The 19,344-nt window shown below is 35.8% G+C and overlaps 1 protein-coding gene across 4 annotated transcripts in view; it reads left to right on the top strand.

Annotated features, from left to right (window-relative positions):
• The window catches only part of Ccdc50 (coiled-coil domain containing 50), a 63,686-nt gene that overhangs the window by 24,430 nt on the left and 19,912 nt on the right, over positions 1-19,344 (top strand). For all 4 annotated transcript variants that reach the window (XM_020174044.2, XM_020174045.2, XM_074073520.1 and 1 more), the window contains 4 exons: positions 4,115-4,177; positions 5,014-5,140; positions 7,891-7,981; positions 15,818-15,935. In XM_020174044.2, the coding sequence (XP_020029633.1) occupies positions 4,115-4,177; positions 5,014-5,140; positions 7,891-7,981; positions 15,818-15,935 (399 nt within the window). The remainder of the gene's footprint in view (positions 1-4,114; positions 4,178-5,013; positions 5,141-7,890; positions 7,982-15,817; positions 15,936-19,344) is intronic.

Below are 19,344 nucleotides of genomic sequence, written 5' to 3'. Positions count from 1 at the left end.
AATAGGTTAGAGAAGGAGCAAAGTTCCATCTGAGATCTAAACTTAGTCTGGTTATCTTGTGTTTCTGCCTTTCCAGTCTGATTAATGATTTACAAAGGTAAGTGGATTTGTGAATATTCTCCTGCTTGCATTAGACTAGTGATTTCAGAGAATACTGAGGAAGTTCTTGAAAGGAAGTACAGTGGATGCAGAAGAAATTGTAGCTCAGGCAAACAGTATTTCATTGTAAAAGACACTGAAACTCTTAGTAACTTCCAAAGTGATACTTAAGTCAGTATGCTGGACAACTCCCCTCTCTGCATGTATGTGTACGTGTACTTCCGCATAGTCCTCTTTAGCACAGGCCCTGATCATACCTTGTAGGTACCACAAGGGATGAAGTAATTATGTAGTGAGAAGACTCAGGGGCAATTCACAATAACTGAATATACTTTACTCTAGCTGTTTAGATAGTAAAAATTATTAAAAAGTCATTAAGGCAATCAGTAATTCTCACATCTGTTATGATGTACCAAATAATTTCTTCATGTTGGTGGTTTTGTGATTCAAGGTCAGAGGCCCAACTCCAGGGATTCCAGTATGTCAGGTCCAGTCACTAGCTCCTGATACGGCAGTTAAAGAGATGAGTAGTGGTAAAGGGCACAGAAAGATTTATTAACTGTGGCCAGGGGAAGAGGGAGAGTAGTATTTCAGTCTTTGGAGTACTAACATGAGCTTTAAGTTTAAATAGAGGAAAAATTCAGGTGGGGGCAGGGTGTTGTGTATGAGAGGAATGCATTGAAGAGTCCTGGTCATCATTATCTCAGTTCTGGTCCTGCAAGGTGGCTGGAAGAAGTTCTTATTGCTTGAGGGGCAATCTGAGTCCTGCTTGGGGAGTGAGGGATCTGTCTGTGGTTCTTGGATTCCAAGGTTACTGCAGTTAAGATAATGACTAGACTTTCAGGTACCCTTTTGGGGGTTCTGGAAGAGAACATCATAAGAGCTGACAGGAAAATGCCTTAATTATTGTTATCTTTGAGGCATCAGCTTTGAAGGAGGATGAAATAGATTAGGTACCACCAGTTTTTAGATAGCTAGTCCTTGCATGATTAAAATGCCTGCTTGCAGAAAACCCAAAAGTTTAAGATGAAGGAGATGTGATACACAGGCTTTTATCCTGCTTTTAGTAAACTTGTAGTATTAAGTAAGGAGTCATGGCTTTTTAGCAAAAGCAGTTTCTATGTACTTGTTAAGTTTAGCATATATGGTATTGACGAAATGAAAGAAGGGGATTTTAAACATTTATATTTAATCAGATTCAAAATGTAATACAGGGAACATTACAAAAATTACAGGAAATACAGAAACCCAAGAACCTGGACTGAGGGCTGGGGGCATGGCTAAGAGATAGCACCTGGTGCAAGCTCCTGAGTTTGATTTCCCAGTATTATCAAAAAAAAGAAGAAGAAAAGGAACCTAACATCCAAAGTAAATGCATGCTAATACTTTGCTTAGTTACTTGCCTTGTCTTTGTTTTTAAAGCAGAACAGCACAGACAGCTAAGGCACTCATGACCCTTTTCTTATCTAATATCTCTAAGATAACCACTGTTTTGAATTCAGTTTGTGTTAGTGGGTTATATATTAAATATATATTTTTTACTACAGGTGTATCTATCCATAAGCAATATATTTTTGTTTTTAACGTCCTAAAATAAAAATAACTTATTGCAGTTATTCATGTGATTCTTTACATGGAAAACTAATAATTCTGTAATTTTAGTCAGCATATTAAAAACTACTTGTTGACCTAATAACATAAATTTAGTGAAAGATAGATGTTTTACATTATGAGCTAGTACATGTTCTTTACATGTCTGCATATTTATGTGATATGTGTATGTATAATACTGAAAAAGGATTTCTGTAAATCATAGTCTCTCCTACGTGTTAAATGCTCTTTATTTTCTAGCCTATGTATGTGGAAATGTTTGTCTCAGAATTAGTAAATTCTAAAAAAAATTGATCTGCAAATAAGCATAAGCTTTTCTGTTGTAATAAAGATGATTCAAATAATAAATAATGTTAAAATGGCATTCATGTACATAAGATTTGATGATACTCATTTTGGATTATCCATTTTAAAAATGAAGTATCAGTTAATGGAAGTATTTTAGAGAGTACATGTTGGTTAATTGAGAATTTTTTCTCTAGTCTTTTCTGACAGTGGTTTACCTGGAACCGAGGAGGGCTGTCACAGTGTCAGCGAAGGAAGTCTTGCTGACTTAGCTGCTGACCCCAGTCCTGTCATTAAGCCCTGTGGTCTTAATAAGTTCTTTCTTCCTTCTGATCCTTGAGTTTTTCACCTGTTAAATGAGGGACCTAACTAGTTCATTTTGAAAGCACTTCATTCTGTGAAATTCAGAGTAACTTGACCTGGGCCTCAACTTGTTAGAATTATCTGGGAATACACCTGATGAAAAACAACAGAGCTTTGTATTAGAATTGCTGGCTTTCCAGTTACATTTGAGAAAGGTAAGCAACTCATATTCAGTTTATATGGTTCTTGGGCAAGAATGATTCCTCTACTATAAAACCATTTCAAAGTAATCTTTCCATCCCAGGATCTACTACTTTTTTTTTTCTTTGCATTGTCTCTCAGTGAGGGGTAGGGCTATAGGATGTGTACATGAATGTGCGTAAGTGCTGAGATGGTAAGGAAGTGTTCTTTATTCTGTTTCAGTTAAATGTCCTCAGATGCACACAAATCTGTAATCTCTGAAGAGCCCTATGGAACAGTTTCATGAGTCCCATACATTGCATTTAGAGGCTTTTGGGAATTTTTCTTTTTCTTTTTTTTTTTTTTTTTAATTTATCAGTAGTCACATGTTTGGATTGGGTACATATCACCTAAACTACTTATCTTCAAATCAGCACTTTTTGAGATGTTTTGTTTTGTTTATATGTTTCTTTATAAGAACCGGAACTTGCAATTGCAATTTGAGGAGGCCATCTCTTATCATTTTGCTTCTAACAAAATAGGCCAGAAAATGCTTTTGCCTGGGTCTTCAAACGGAGGCTAAGTTAAGGGCAGCTACCTGGTTTTTTCCAGCATTCCCATTTTCTTTAGGTTTGTAGATTATTTGGAAGCAGCTATAGGTTTACGGAAACCTAGAGCCTCCTTGTAACTCGTGTGGGGGTTGGGTGGGGGGTGTATTCATTAAAGAATGTGACTGTTCTTAAAGTAGGATTCTCCTACCCAATGGACTAATAAAGGTGGTCTTTTTCCTTAAGGACACCAAAATAGATATAACTCCCTGGGTGAGAATCCTTTGTACTCACATGACTGAGGCATAGGCTAGATTTCTTTTGACTTTACTCACCCTATGAGAACTCCGCGCTCACTCAGCAGTACTTACCCTTCCATTATAGAAGGAGACTGAAATTTTAGGCCTGATGCTGTGATTAATAATATCCTTACCTCAGGCAAGGAGCCAGAGCTAACCATTAATGTGTGACACTGTGCGGGTGTTTGTGGATGAAGACTTTATACTGTTTTCTCCTTTGCAAGTTATAAAGTTGGTTATCTCAAAATAATTAGAATTGATTGTTTTTTTTTTTTTCCTTTATTGTTGTGCTGGTTGGCGGTATGTTGTGGCATTTATGAAGGTTCTTACAATGTATCAAATATATTTTGAATTCACCCCCTCCACTGCTCTTCTTCATCCCCGCCTCCCCTGATTCCTGGAACAGTTTCAATAGGTGTCATTTTTGCATTTACATACATGTGCATACATTATTTGCACCACATTCATCCTCCTACCGCTTTCCCAGCCACCTCCTTCCTCCCACCGGTGCCACCCCCCAACCTGTTCTACCCTCCAGTTCTCCGATTTTGTGAAAAAAATCCATAAAAGATAAAAAGAAAAACATGACATTTTTGCTAGTTTGAGATAAAGATAGCCACACTGGGAGATTCTTTGCATATATGTATTACAATCCCAGTTGGTTCTGGGGAAGAGTGAAGAGGACTAGTGAATTGATTGTTTTGAATTAAACAAAAATCTTTTCTTTTTATGTTAAAGCACTAGTAATGATCCTTCCTGTCTGCTTTCCCTCCCTCTCATCCTCTGCAGTGTGCCGAGATTTTGCTGTCCTGGAGGACCACACCCTGGCTCACAGCCTGCAGGAACAAGAAAGTGAGTAATGGCTCTTATTCATGGGCCTCCAGTATTTTTTTTTTTTTTTAAAGTGGTAGCTTGAGGCTAGTTTCTTGGGTGAGGTAGGGAGAGAACTGTTACCAGGTTACACTGTGTTTCCATTCTGAAGGATTTGTCTAGGCAAACAGCACCCAGGAAAAGGATGAATTTTTGAAGTGTGTTTTGAAGTAAGACAGGCTGACAGGGATTGGAATAATGCTAAGTGTTTAGGGGGAAAAGAGGTGCTTGAACTTTTCCCCTCCTTTGTTGTAAGAGGGAGCCATGGTTGTAAATGTATGTGGTATGCACTGGCATAAGAATTGTTCTTGTCCTGTGCATAGGGGCCTGAACGCCTTTTCCAGGGAGCAGTGGTGTCTATATCACATTATGGGCTTTTCTGAACGTGGATGCAATGTTCTGATGGGAAGTAACACTAAGTTGTAGACGTGTTTTTGAGTTCATGATTTCTGAATCATTAACTTGTGTGTTAATATACAAAAAATTGAAAGATGTAGCTAATAAGTAGAATGGCAACATGTACTAATAGAGTACTGGGCCTACTTTAGAATATTTGTAAAGAAGTCAGTCCTGGAATAGCCGACTATTATTTGCTGTGACCCAAAGCAAATTATTTATTCTTTTTGGTCCCTTTTATTTTTGTTCAGTGGAAAAGTGGAAATAGTAATTCCTCTGTTGTCTATTACCTAGTGTTCTTAGGAGCACAAAATGGAGTGGTATATGTGAAGTTCTCCTTAATGGCAAATCCCGTCTTAAATTTATTATGAGGCTCACCACCACCAGACCGGAGTGTTGTAACTGCAATCATTCTGTTGCAGTCGAGCATCATCTGGCATCAAATGTTCAGCGGAACCGTTTGGTTCAGCATGACCTCCAGGTGGCGAAGCAACTCCAAGAGGAAGATCTGAAAGCCCAGGCTCAGCTCCAGAAGCGCTACAAAGACCTGTGAGGATCTGGGCAGTAGGAGTGATGTGAGGAGTATCTGTGGAGCCAGCAAGTAGAGGGGGGGAAGGGGGACAACGCATCCTTTCCCTCTGATTCTTTTTACTTCTGCAGTAGCTATCTAATGAATTTCCTTTATTTGGAATTTTTCTTTGTAACACAATTAGGTTTGGGGACATGGAGCTCACCCTATGAACTCTATTAGCTCTATGATTTTGTGCCAATTTGTTAATTTCTTGAATTTATTTTTCATACCTTTAGATGAGGAAAATGATCATTCTTCATTTGTTAGGGGGATCCAGTGAAAATTTACGAGTTACATTGGGTTCCTTTACTATTTCCTAGCTGTGTTTGTTACTGTTACTTTCCTTGAGTCCCTTACTTTTCAAGAAACAGATGAGCTTCAGGAGAGCTCTGACTTGAATACTCAGTTCTCCTCACAACTTCAGCATCTGACGAAACTCTCTCAGTTTCTCCCTTAATAGATAGGTAAATGAAATTGATCATTTCTAAGGTCCTTCCTACACAATGACTTTTTACCCTTTTGCCATGTTTTAAAGCTGACAGGGTATATTTCTTCTCTGACATTGGCTCTTACAACCAAAACCCATAATGCTACCGTTACCATTGTTTAACCACATGGTCAATGTTGTTGAGGAAGAAAGGGTCACAAAGAAACTCCTTAATTTACTACAGTGTCATGTTCAAATAAAGCAGGAAAACCTATCTCTTTTGCTTCCTTTGAGGAAGGGTTTGTCTTTTTGATTATTTGTAATTTTGCAGATAAACACTTACTGACTTGCTATATAAACACTTATTGACCTGGCACCATGGAAGACAGTTGAGACCAGAGGTATGAACAAGATATAGCCATTGACTTTAAAGGCCTCAGGAAAACACCATGGGCAATTATATATCTAGAGATACTTGCATGAATCACAGAGAATTGATTACAAATTTCATGCCTATGAAATGAGAAAAGACTGAAAAAAGCTTCAGAAGACAGGTGATATGTTTAATCTGAACCTTGATGGTTAGTTGTGAATTTATAATTGGGGAAAACTATTCTAGCCAGAAGGATTAGTATGGATAAAGACAGGAGGTAAAAGGACTTGGTATGTCCTGGTAGCTGGAAGAAGTTGAGTATTGCTGGAGTGGAGAATGTGATCAGGGGCATAAGTAGGAAGTGAGACCAGAAAGGTAGTGAAAAACTGGACCAAAAAATAAGTTGTGTTAAAGAATAGAGAACCATTGAAAGAGTTTTATATTACCATTTTGGGACCTTCTTTGGACCTACCTTGGGGATCATTTCCTCATACAAGTGAGAATAATTTTTACTCCTTCCGTTTTGTTGGAATAGAATAATTGTGTGTCAGTTCCTTCAAAGAAGTTTTAGTACTTCTCATCCCTAAATTCGTTTTAATTAAAAAAGACTGACATTAAACATGGAATATGCAATTAATTCTGAGACTCAGTGAATATTTTAAGTTCAGTTGGCAGGGGAAGAATGAGGGAGTGTATTTATTCATATAAATAAACATTAAAAATATAAATAAATACATTTACATAATATTTATGTGATTTATATATATGATATACAAAGGTATATAAATATATACATCACTATTGGAATTCCATCATCTTTTTAGGTAGCCAGTTCCAAGCATGTTTTTGTTCATGTTTCTTAGCTAAACAGCTTTGTATAAAAGGTGGATTCCCCAGAGTGATTACATTCCAGAATTTTAAGCTTCTGATTTTTCTTGAAACCTAAAACCAGGAAACTTCTGTACCTATGGGAAAATGGAGAATCAAACTCCATTTTCTGTGGAAACTGCTGTTCCAAAGGTGTTATTTTAAAGAATCTTTCTCCTACCGAAGTGCTTTCCCTGTTTCTCCCTCCTCCGAGACCTCAGAGGGCAAGAGGTAGATTTACTTATGTTTGCATCCTCAGTGTTGAGCATAGCGCCTTGCCTACTGTAGGTGTTATTTAACTTTTTGTTGAGTGAACAAATAGCAAAAATCAAACAGAGCAAGGAGAAAAAAGATAATAAGAAACTAGGGTGGCAGCAATATTATATTTGGTTTTCTTAGTGGCCAAAGTGTTGAGAAAACTGGCCTCTGCCAGAGAAGCTTCTGTTGGGAACTGAAGCTAAGGAATGTAAACTGTTTTTTTCCCCTTTTTTTGTTTGTTTAAGCATAAGTGTTTTAGTGTTTGTTGTTAAAATTGAAAAATAAATGCAAAGATAATCAAAACATTTATAAAATGATGTCAGGCATATTACCACTTCAAGTTGACCATAGAATTATTGACATTTTAGTGAACTTGCTCGAATACTTTCTCTGTGCACTCTGTTTGGATATTGGAGGATCCTGATCTCCTAGTCTGTACCTCCTGAGCAGAATCCCAAGGAAACATACTTGTTTTCCTGTGGAGTGACCCCAGCAGGGTGAAGTGGTATGGTAGAGAAAGAGAAGCTGGAGCTCTCCAGTGCAAGGTCTGTGGGTCTGGTTCTGGTTCTAACACACATGATCTTTGTGATTTTGGGGAAATGATAAAAGTTTTCTGGGCCATGGTTTTCTCATCTGTAAAGTTTGACAGTATCGGTCCCTTTGTAGCATTATCATGAGGATTAAGTGAGTAAAAATATGTAATGACTCACAGTGACTACTAGACAATAAATTGTGTTTGTTATTTTTAGGCAGATTTATTCCCATTTTTAAAAATTCATATTATTTTCACTTTTTTTTTGTAGTGAACAACAAGACTGTGAAATTGCTCAGGAAATTCAGGAGAAGCTGGCTATTGAGGCAGAGAGACGGCGCATTCAGGAGAAGAAGGATGAGGTATAACTTAATGCACTCACCTCCTGTAGGATGGGTGTTCAACTCTCGAGCAAACACCTTTGTATTCACTGGCTCAGTAGAGCCTGCTGGATGGGTAGCAGGTTTTTTCTCTTTTAGAGTTCAGTTGTCCAAGCATTGCTTTCCATGGACCACTGTTTATTGCCTCTTGATCAGTTGCCTTCCTGATAAAGTCTTGAGAGATGATAGTGGATAATTTGACAGAAGGTGTGAATTTATGTTGTAGGAATGACTGCTGAAAAAACTTAATCACAAACTTGGTGACTTTAACGACAGAAGTGTGTTCTTTCACAGTTCTGGAGAATGTAAGTTTAAAATGAAGGTGTTGGCAGGGATGTATTTCCTTTTGAGAAGGATCATTCCTTGTCTCTTCCTAGCTCTGGTGCCTTCTGGCAGTCTTGGTTTATAACTGCGTCACTTCAGTCTCTGCCTCCATCATCATATGACCTTCTTCTGTGTGTATCTTTGTGTCCTCTCATCTTCTTAAATGGACATTAATCATTGTTTGAGAACGCACTCTAATCCAGCGTGACCTTAACTTAACTAAATACATCCATAAAGACCCTATTTCCAAATAAGGTCACTATTTAACTGACTAAAGTTTTCTGTGCCTGGATTATTCTTGCAACTTTAGAGAGAGCAGATCTTGAGTGGAATGCAAACCAGAGTCAGGAATTAGTCTTTGTGGGGTACCGTCAGCTAGCATTATCATCACACTCTTTTTCTTGTTAGTTTTACTTTTCTATAATCTTAAGTAACTACTCTGTTTGATTCTCTATGTATTTTTAGGTTTTATTGTTTTTGAAGCTGAAAATGATTGAAATTAGCAACAGTGCTTGATTTGTGAGATTATTTGTTTTTGTGTTAACTATAGTGCTACATACAGCATTTCAGTTTTTATTGGTTTTGCATCTACCTTCTTTCATACCTATTATACTGTTCTTAGCCACTGTCTTGACTTATAATAGAGAAGAAAATGAGTTGTCATTTTTAATAGTAGAGTGATTGTATGCTTTGTTATATACCCAGAAGTACTTTGAGTATAAAAGGGGGTGCTAGTGATAATTACCTAAACTGGGACAGTACTGGGCTAACTGGCATATACAATTACCCTCTGCAATTTGTATGATCAGGGTCATGAGTGGACTAGCCAATATACACTGCTATTCCTGCTGAATTGCCCTTTTTCTGCCAAGATATCTTATTCAGTGATAGATACGTGAGAGGCACCTGTTTGTGAGTGTATTTAGTTGCTCAAGAAACAAACTGTGATTATGTAGTAATTAGAACTGCAAGTAAGAATTAAGGATTATTTTTGATACTTCTTATTGGCAACGCAGCAGGCTTCTCTTTTACTGCAGGATATGTTGCTTCTCTATGGTAATGTTTGCTTTGAGGTGAAGCTAGAGACTGAAAGAAGTGATTATATTTTATAGACAAGAAAGCTTCTATCCTAAAAATAACAGAGGATTGAGTTAACTTCTTATAAATACTACTGGTGTCCTGTGATTTTTTTTTTTCCCCTACTATTCAGGGAAAAAACAGGATTGAAAGAGATACCAAAACACTGTTAGACATTTAGAATCTAAATAGTGATTATAATAAGTAATTTCACTGTAACACTACATAAAGTAAGCAGCGTAGTAATTAACTACAGTTTTTAAATGAAGAAGTCTTTAAAGAAGTGACTAGTCTGTTGTACCACTGGTGTACTGTGGTACAATATGAAGCATGTGCGCTTTGGAGTTGGGTTGACTTGGGTGTAAATTTTAGCCCTTTAACTTTTATCTGCGTGAATTTTAGCATCTCATTGAAGAATGTAAAACCTCAGGTTCTGAAACAAGCAAGTCATTTTGATTACACATACCCTAAAAGGCGAGGTTTCAGTGAAACCTCTGGAGCATATAAAATTAATAATGACTCTTTCCCTTTTACTTTCTGGCCAGGTGATTTTTCCATAATTCTAACCTTTATAACAACCTTGATTTCTTTTACTGAGTTACATGTGCAAAATTAGGGGAAAACTAAACAGGTTTAAATGTGTCTTTAGGGGTGTGATTTTGGGAGCCTTCACTGAAATGTTCCCTCTTCCCCTGTGGAGTGGAAGAATAGAGTTATGGAGGTTTAATAACTAGGTGAGATTAGCCCTTAAAAACTTCATTCAAATTTGTTGATCTTTCAACTCATGTCTTAGATTAGAAGAAAATATCATGCCAAGATGTTCTTTTCTCATAGAAAATGTTTTACTAGCCTCAACTAGTGTGTTATTAATAAATATACAAAATTTGCCTTAATAAACTTTGTCATCGAAGGCTGAAATTGGGTGCCTTAAAGGCAGAGGAGATAAGGCAGCAGTAACTTATTTTTCTGGATAGTATTTGGAAATGGCATTGCTTGTTTTTTACTCCTCAACTGTCCTAGTTCTTTTTCTTTCTCTTTTGTTTGTTTGTTTCTTAACCCCCTCCTTGCTCCTCCTCTTCCTTGTAGAGCTGCTTAGTTAATTAGTTATTCAGCAATACAGGTTGTGAAAAGTCCTCTTTAGATTTTCACCTAAATCTTAAGAGACTTTTGGGGTTAGCTCTCTTGAGTAGTTTATAACCCCCCCAAAACAACCAGATGTAAAGATAAAGGCCCCTTTCCTCTGGGCCAGAGATTTCTTTATAAAGGACATTGTTTTTGAAAATAATGAAGTTATAGCTTTGTGTGGGTCAGAGAGCATTTCCAGCTTTGTCATGGTGTCATTTTATTGTGCTTGTTAATAGAATGTAAGGAAAGTAACATTACTATGCAGGGAGAAGAAAAGTAGGGAGAAAAGCTTTTTGTTGTTGTTGTTCTTTTACTATAATTATGGACATCTCCCCTCCCTTTCCTTTTTTTCTTTTCTTCCCCCTTCTGTCTTGTCTTTCTCCCTCCCCTCCCCCCCACATCCCTCCCTTTATTTCTGGAATCTCTCACTATAGTTGTTGAGTTTCTCTCCAGGTGCTCTGTGAAGGGACTTGTAGCCTTTGGGTGTACTTTATATGAATTTGTGGTTAATACAAGTAGATTAATTCCACTGAAATCCTTCTCTTACCCACAAGCATAAGTATTTGTCAGTGTCTTTAAAATAAGTCAAAGGAATGCATTTAGTTTAACTAATTCTTAAGTGAAACTGTGGCTGTGTGTATTTGTATATGTGTGTGTGTATATATTTGTATGTTTAAATCTTGTTCCAAATATATGTGAATGTGGAATTATTTTAGGAAAAAACTTTCTTTTTTGCTTAAGTAAACATTAGAATGGCCAAACGTCTAATGAAAGATGGTGGTGCAGGGTTCAACAGTCTCAAACCATCTATAATATAAACTGTTCAAGGGATAAACTTAGTAACCAGTTTACATTAAAAACGGATCTAGTATGAACCATAGTGCTCCTAGGTAATTAGAATTTCATGCTCTGAAAGAATATTTATATAAGTAATATATAAGTAATATTTAGAGACTAACTCAAATAGCAATATCTTTCAGTCATTAAAATTTTACTGTGCTTTAGCACTTTATGAACAGAAGGGCAAGGAGACTTCTAATTGGAAAAATTGTCCTATCCCTGTCCTAGTTATGTTGATGCCTTTATATCCAGAGTTGATGTTAAGGGGTTTTCCTGGTTCTGTAGGATCACCTTTTTGAAATTATAGCTGTTTTCAGATCACTACTGAGTTAGATGTTAATATAACATGATAATTATTGGTAATGCTAGTTAATGAAGTAGTTTAGCAATCTAATGGGGTAGCTTTCTTTATGTTCTTTTTTGACACTCATTTGATAATTTCATTTTTAGCCTTCCCACTCTTTTGTGGTTTATTTTATTTTGGGGGTCTCTATTGGGGTTTAAACTCAGAGCCTTCAGCTAGGTCTTGTATTACACTCTTCATTTTACTTTTAACACTTAATAGTTAAGGACATGTGGGATATTGACCATATATCTTGATTCCCTACTGAGAATCCCTACAGCATGATATTTTCTTTATGACTTTCCTCCAGCATTCTAGAGATCCTTATCTTGCCCTTTCTTATGGTTAGTTTTACATTTTCCAGAGTTGAGTGAGCTTGGATAATAGAAGAGGGGGAGGTAAGATACAATGGTAAATTCTCATTCCAGTCACTGTACTTACAGGAAGTCTTTTTATGGGACAGGGTTACTTAAGAATATCTGCCTAAAATCTGCCTGATGCATTAAAGAAAATTGAATTTGACTTTTTTGTTTTATTTATTTATTTTGAACTCAGGCCTTGGCACTTGCAAAGCTCTCACTTTTTGCCCAGACCAGCTTTGGTATTTTACTCTTCTGTCATTGCTGAGATGACAGTTGTATGCTACCATGTCTGGCTATTGTTTGAGATGGGGCTTCCCAAACTTTTTGCCCAGGTATGATCCTACTGATCTCTGCCTTCCAAGAATCTAGGATTTTAGACGTGAGCCACCCACATCTGGCAGGAGTTCTTGAATACTTGTTTTTCTGTTATGTTATATAAAACATTAATTCCACAAGGTTTATATTTTTTATGTAAAAAAAGAGCTATCATAAAATAAATTTGGGAAATCCTGGGCTACATGAAGATAATGGGTTTCTTTTATCCTAGTTTTAAAGTATGATAATTTGTATTTTAAAGAGTTGGTTATATTATATATTTTCTATTGAATGGTTTTATTTTAGTTTTTTGGAGAACTTTTTGAGATCTGTGCTCTCTAGAACAGAGCTGGGAAATGCTGTTCTAGACTACTGTTCTGCAGGAGAGAATCTGAATATCAAGGAGGTGATCAAGCTGGTTAGCTCCATCCATGTGGTACTAGTAATTGTTGCCAGCTTTATCTTGTTTCAGAAGAAATCACTCTAGATTGAAAATACCTAGCTACCTCATTACACTGTATTTTTGGAAAGCGGGGAGAACTGAGAAAATCTTACCTATGTAATAATTTTCTGTTGAATTTTTACCCTTCTGCAAGCCTAGCAGACCATTTCTTCTCACCCACATAGACACTTACTCAAAAAAGAACTTAGCTTAGAAAAGCAGAAACGTTTGGGTGCTAATGTATATGACATGCTGTGGTTATTATTTTTCTACTTAATTAAGAGTACTTTCTTGACTAGCTAATGCATTTATAAAGAAAGCATGATTCTTGTTTTTCTCCTAATTCTTCTTGCTGGAAGAGTGGCTTATTGATGTGTTTTCATTAGGGTTGAATTCAGTATCAGGAAAGCACTTATAAGGTCCCAGGAATGTAGTTTAATAATTTTGCTGACAATTGGACCTGATAATTTTCTTTGGTATTTTTTTCCTTAGGGAAAATTTTGTTTATTGTGAAGCACACTACTTAGGAAAAATGTAGTGTTGGGTGCTTAGGAAACATGGCAACACAGGAAGGTATTTACATTCCTTTTCATTTACGTGGTCAACAGTTCAGGAATTTGGGAAATTTTATGTAAGAAGTAATAATAGTTTTCGGAGAACAAACTATCTCTCCTCATCTCTCTTCCTAACTGATTGAAAGGAACTATTTAAAACATCAGAGATAGTAAATTGGACACAGTCATTGGTACCTTTTAAGATTCTACAGCTTTGTTAAGAAGACACATTAAGGAGTAAAAAGAATGTTTTTAAGATTGAATAGTTCAAATCTTTCATTGTAGGGCTAGGAATGTGCCTTAAATGTTAAAACACCTGCCTAACAAGTATGAGGCCCTGAGTTTACATCCTGGAGAACTGCCAACAATAACAACAACAAAGATGTTTTACTGTATAAATTAAAAATTGAAACCCAAGGAAATTCACATTAGTCATTCCTAGTCTTTTCCTAATGTCTCCTTTAAAACATCTCTGGCTTGAACTGAAATGGTAAAAAGAACCATCGTAACTTTTAGAGTTAAGGGAGAGTTTTTCCACCAAAAGTATTAGAAATTAATAGTAATATACATGAAAAGTACACTTGCATTGAGTAGGATTTGTATCCATTACCTCTCATTATTACTTGCAGCATTTCGCAAGTGCTCATTCAAGGGTCAGACATTGAGTATCATGAGCTTTAAAATAGATTATCAAAAAATAAATCAAATATATGTATATAATGTATATAACTCAGTTGAAAGCAATATCTTAATAATATATTTAAAGTTTGAATTGAAGCATTTATTTAATATAGTTAGATTTTTAAGACTATGTTGATGAATAATAAAAGAGACTATGTATATAAATAGTCATTTTTACTTTTTCTAGCCTTAGCATCTATCTTGTTTTTGCAAACATTTGAACAAAGTTCTTACTCACTCTGTTAAATTCTGTTTTGAAAGTTGCTTTGCAATCTCTCTATATTTTCTTGGAAAGATTCAGATTTTTTTTGGCAGTACTGGGTTGAAATCATAGCCTTATCCTTGTTTGTCACTTAAGCTTGTTTTTCAGTAGGGTATTGGGCTTTCTCCTGGGACTGCTGTGGACTGTTGTTCTCTTATCTTTGTCTTCTAAGTAGCTATGATTACAGACATGCCCCACCATTCGTGTCTTGGTTTTTGAGATAGGCACTAGCTAACCTTTTGAACTTCAGTCTTCTTATCTCTATCTCCTGAGTACCTGCAGGAAATTTCAGTAGTAATTTTTGCTTCAAGTGTACATCATTAGTATCTAAGCATTTATTGTCTTTATTATCAAGAACTATCTCAACCTATTATTTTATTACCATTTGCACCAATGAGCATTAATGTCACATATGCATGAACTTTTATTAATCTGATGAGAGGTATGGAATTGCGCTCAAGAAAATCTGCATGAGCTCCAAAGTTTATATGCTGTTTTGTGGGGCTTTTGTAGAAACAGTCTTCACATTCAGAGCACTGTCACTCTGTAGCTCAAAACCTTTAGTAACTCCTCTTCTCCCATATCATAGACACCAGACTTCCTAAGATTGAATATAAGGACTGCCTGTGATCCAGCCATAGACTGTTCTCTAGCTATCCCTCACATCTTATGTTCTAATTAGACTGTTGGCCATTCCATAGATAGATGCCTCTTAAAAACCTTAACATCTTTGCTAATGTTCTCTCTCTCTCCCTTTCTCCCTCCTCTCCCACCCCACTCTCTTTTGCCTATTGAAATTCAGTTGTTAAAAGCCTTGCAAAGTATTGTACTAATTTCTTTAAGCAGAAATAATTTTCCTTCTTTTTGTACTCCATAGACACCCAACCCTTTTCTGAGATTTTATTATGATTATTTGTACACATCTTTGTTTTTATACAGGGATGGTAGTCTTTTGGGAAGTAGAGCTAGAATGTTATTCATCACTCCCTCACCATGCTTTACACAGAGCAACTGCTAAAAACTTGCCTGGGAAAGAGATAGGTGGGAGACATGAGGGAGATAGTTTTCTCTTTTTCAGTTAACACAGTGGTGCTCTCATGCAAAATGAAATCAGAATCATCCACAGAATTTTTCTTAAAAGTTTAAAGTTCAATTATAAGTGCAGTTCATAAAGTTTTATGGATTGCTGTAGCCTTCCCTATCCAGACTCACTGAATCATCAGCTTGGAAGAAGAGCCCACAAATAAGTACTTAAAAAATTCTCTTGTATGACCAGCTTTCGGCAGCACTAGGTTTGAATGCCTGAGTTGGATTTGAATTTGAATTGAAAAAGAAAAAGCCTGTATCACTCATCTAGATCACATGCCACCCCATTGAGTAATCATCTATGGCTTTTGAAAGTCTGGAAAGCTATGGGCAGAATGTGGCACTCCCTATATCAATTTTGCTCATTCTCTGTAAACATTTATTTCCATACCCTTTTATCTTCATAGGATATAGCTCGCCTTTTGCAAGAAAAGGAGTTGCAGGAAGAGAAAAAGCGAAAGAAACACATTCCAGAGTTCTCTGGCGCCAATGCTTATGGAGATAATTACTATTATGAAGATGGAGGTAACAATGTCTACATCATGACCTACTTTGTCCCTAGACTTAACTGTAAGACACCCCTTTAATTGTTGTCCATAAAGTGACCTTACAGACATGGAGACATTTCTCTTATACTAGGCCCTGAGTACATTTTAAATTGTGTTAGGATTCTATTTGATTTTAATGAGTTTATCTTTCCTTAGTTCTGTCAGCTATTTTTATGACCATTCAAACTTTGTACCACTTGGTGGCATTCTTTTGTGCTGCATCCACTTGGAGTGCTATATTACCTTCTAAGCACAAAAGGCAGGGTGTGGAAAATGGCATATGAGTCTCTGGACTTAACCTTTCTCAAGAAAGTCTGAACAGTAGTTGATTGAACTGGCAAAGTGGTATGAATGAAAAAGGTACAGCATGCATCAGTTAATTGGGTAACAAAGCTTTTTTCCATATTTTCTTATCTTTCAAATTTGTCCAATGGTTTAGCCTTCTTACTGCAAGCAATATTAAACTTTGAGATTTGCTGTTCACTTTTTGGTTTTGATGCTTTCTTTGCTGTTTGATTACCACGTAGAGAAATTTCCAGCGTAATGAAGTCCCTCTTTTAGAGTCTCACTTTTCTGGTGCTCACTTTTGCAGTCTGGTGATGGTGATGGTACGGTGGTGGTGATTCTTAATCTTAAAAATGTGTTGGGAAATGAATATCCATAATCATAGTCCAGTGCTTTCCAGATATTTGTCAGAGGAAATATGTTTCCTGTAGTTTCATGTGTTCGTTTATTGAAATTCAGCTTGGATACCATATGTTTAGGATGACCAGTGAACAAAACCTAAAGATAAAACTTCTAGAGAGTAAATATTTTAAGACCTGTGGTCCCAAAGGGCCTTGCAAATCAGTTATCAACTAATTCCACTACAGAAGTTACTCATTTTCTTTAATGAGTAGATTGAAAGTAATGCATATGTAGGTGGTTGTATTATTACAGTTTAAAGGTGAATTTACCATAGTTAGAGCTCAGCTCTATCACCTGTGTAGTAAACAGGTTGATGACTTACTGCTTGATGCTTTCTTCCTCCATATGCGAAATGCTCAACACTTTCTTGATAACCATCATTCTGATACTAGTTTTTCTGATGAAGTTATATATTAATACATTTAAAAAGAAAAAAAAGTTATTACCATATTTTGCTACACTGTGGAACAGAGGGTAAGGAGTTACTCTTCAGCTTCAATTAAAATCTTAGAAATAAAGCCTTTTTTTAAAGTTTTAATTCTCTGGAGGCATGTTCACTGTAAATAAAAGCAACTATTTTAAACTTTCAAGTCTATAAAAACATCAGGTGGTAAGTAATATTGTACACTAAAATATTAATTTTTAACCTGCCCGTGTTAAAACCTATTCTAACTTGAGTCTCAAGTCTGTTTGTTTTGAACTAGAGTACTATGATCCTGATTCATATCTCTAGAGCAGGAGACTATATTAAGAATTTAGTGGTTTTTCAGGAACACCAGAACGTTTACAGAAATTCTGTATTTATTTTGACTGCCTTTGTAAACTTGTGGTGAGTGACACATGTGCTTGTTTGGAGAGATTGAGAGTGTTGAGGAATAGCATGTGGTGACCTGAGCATGTGTGTACAGATGCTCAACATTTTGGAGATAATATTTCTGAACATATGATCCTCATTTAAATGCTTCTGAGTTAGACCAAGTTGATTTCCACAGAGACCACATTATAAGGAACTTTTCATATTTACAAAGCCATTCTCATGTTCTTCACATTGGTCCTTTCCCAACACATCTGGCATATTTTTTAATTGTACATCTCTGTCTTTGTGTATAGCTTGATTTTTGCCTAAGTTATTTAATAATTACAGTATATCATTACAGAAATGGTTTTTCTTTCAGCTTTTATATGAACTTTAATAAATCTTAAAAATGATTGCTTATATATTTTCTGTAAATGCAAAATTACCCAAAGCAATTTCAAATGTATATCAGTTGTGAAATGGTTTGTATTACTCATTTGCGAATCCATGTTTTTCTTTCAAAGCCAGTCACCCTGTGCTATGGTCATGCTTTTGATTTTGTTTTTAATGCCATAGTTTTTTAAGTCATGTAAGACTATGGTTCAAGTTCTGTCAATTCCTTAGAACAATTGTAATTTTAGCAAAGTTATCTATAATAATTTCTGAGTCTTTTTTCTCATCTGGGAAATAGAATTCTAAAAGTACAACCTTCATGTAAATGTTGAAAAAAATCAAATAATGTAATTTTGATGAAGGAGTTGTAAACTTGAAAGTATTTTTATGCATATATCAATGCTATGTATGAATAATATTTTATGTAAACAAAAACCATCTGATCTTGAATGACAAACATGGAGGCGTACACATAAAATACAGTTATATGTATACCTGTATATATGTGTATTGACAATGAAAGAGTTAATTATATTTGCCAAATAACTAGGTCTCAAGAAACATCCTCAACTTCTGTTTGAAAGGATTCAAACAGATTCCCCACCACTCTTCCCAGCCCCCCAGATTTAACAATGCCACAGTAGGTGAACTACAAAATCTAATTTTTCTATTTAACTCTGAAAATGTAGTGATAGCACTGCAATAATTCTTTCAATTCAGTTTCCTAAAGTAGAACTACCATTGGTTAACTGTTAGGAGGAATTAAAAAAAAAATCATAGCCTCAAAAATTCATGTTGAAACAAAATCCTTTCTGTTTGTCATGGGCTTAAAGGTGGACTTCATTCATGTACCTCTCTGAGCAGGCACATTGGTATGAACACTAAATCATTGTCCCCTGAATGTGGTCATCACTCAGTGGCTGGTCAGTATGACATTAATTCACCACAGTAGCAGTGAATGCTTTCTCACTTACAAAGATAGACTTAAAAAAGTTTACATGAAAGAGCAGATAAGCAGATGCTATTTTTAAATCACAGATTAATTTCTATTTCAATTTTGATTTCATGTCAAGAGTAAATTTAATAATGAGTTAAAGAGATAAATACTTTTACAGATTGTTTAGAAGACAGATTTTAGTCTAGACTTATCTTTGAAGCAGATTTCTTTTTCCTATGAAGATGTAAAAGCAAAGTTTGAGGTTTGTGAGTGGAAGCTGTGGCATCATTGTTGTATTTAGCACATGTCTTCCTTTTGCTCTATTTCTTACATCAGATTATCGATATTAAAGCAGTGAACCAAACAATAAAAAAACCCTACAAACTAAGAAAATGTATAATCTTATTTTCCCCCCGTACATCTTACAAAATTGTGGTAACTGTTTCAAATGAAATTCAGCAAATAGATAATTACAGCAGGGAAGTATCTTAGCAGCTTTCATGGAATTAGAATTTCTTTTTATTATTCCCAAAATGTAGTAAAAGTTTTAGAAAATGTTTCTTTTTGTTATGG

This window comes from Castor canadensis, chromosome 5, assembly GCF_047511655.1.
Source record: "Castor canadensis chromosome 5, mCasCan1.hap1v2, whole genome shotgun sequence".
NCBI classification, from domain to species: domain Eukaryota; kingdom Metazoa; phylum Chordata; class Mammalia; order Rodentia; family Castoridae; genus Castor; species Castor canadensis.
Note: the sequence above shows the minus strand (reverse complement) of the source record. Positions and strands in the feature narration are given on the sequence as shown.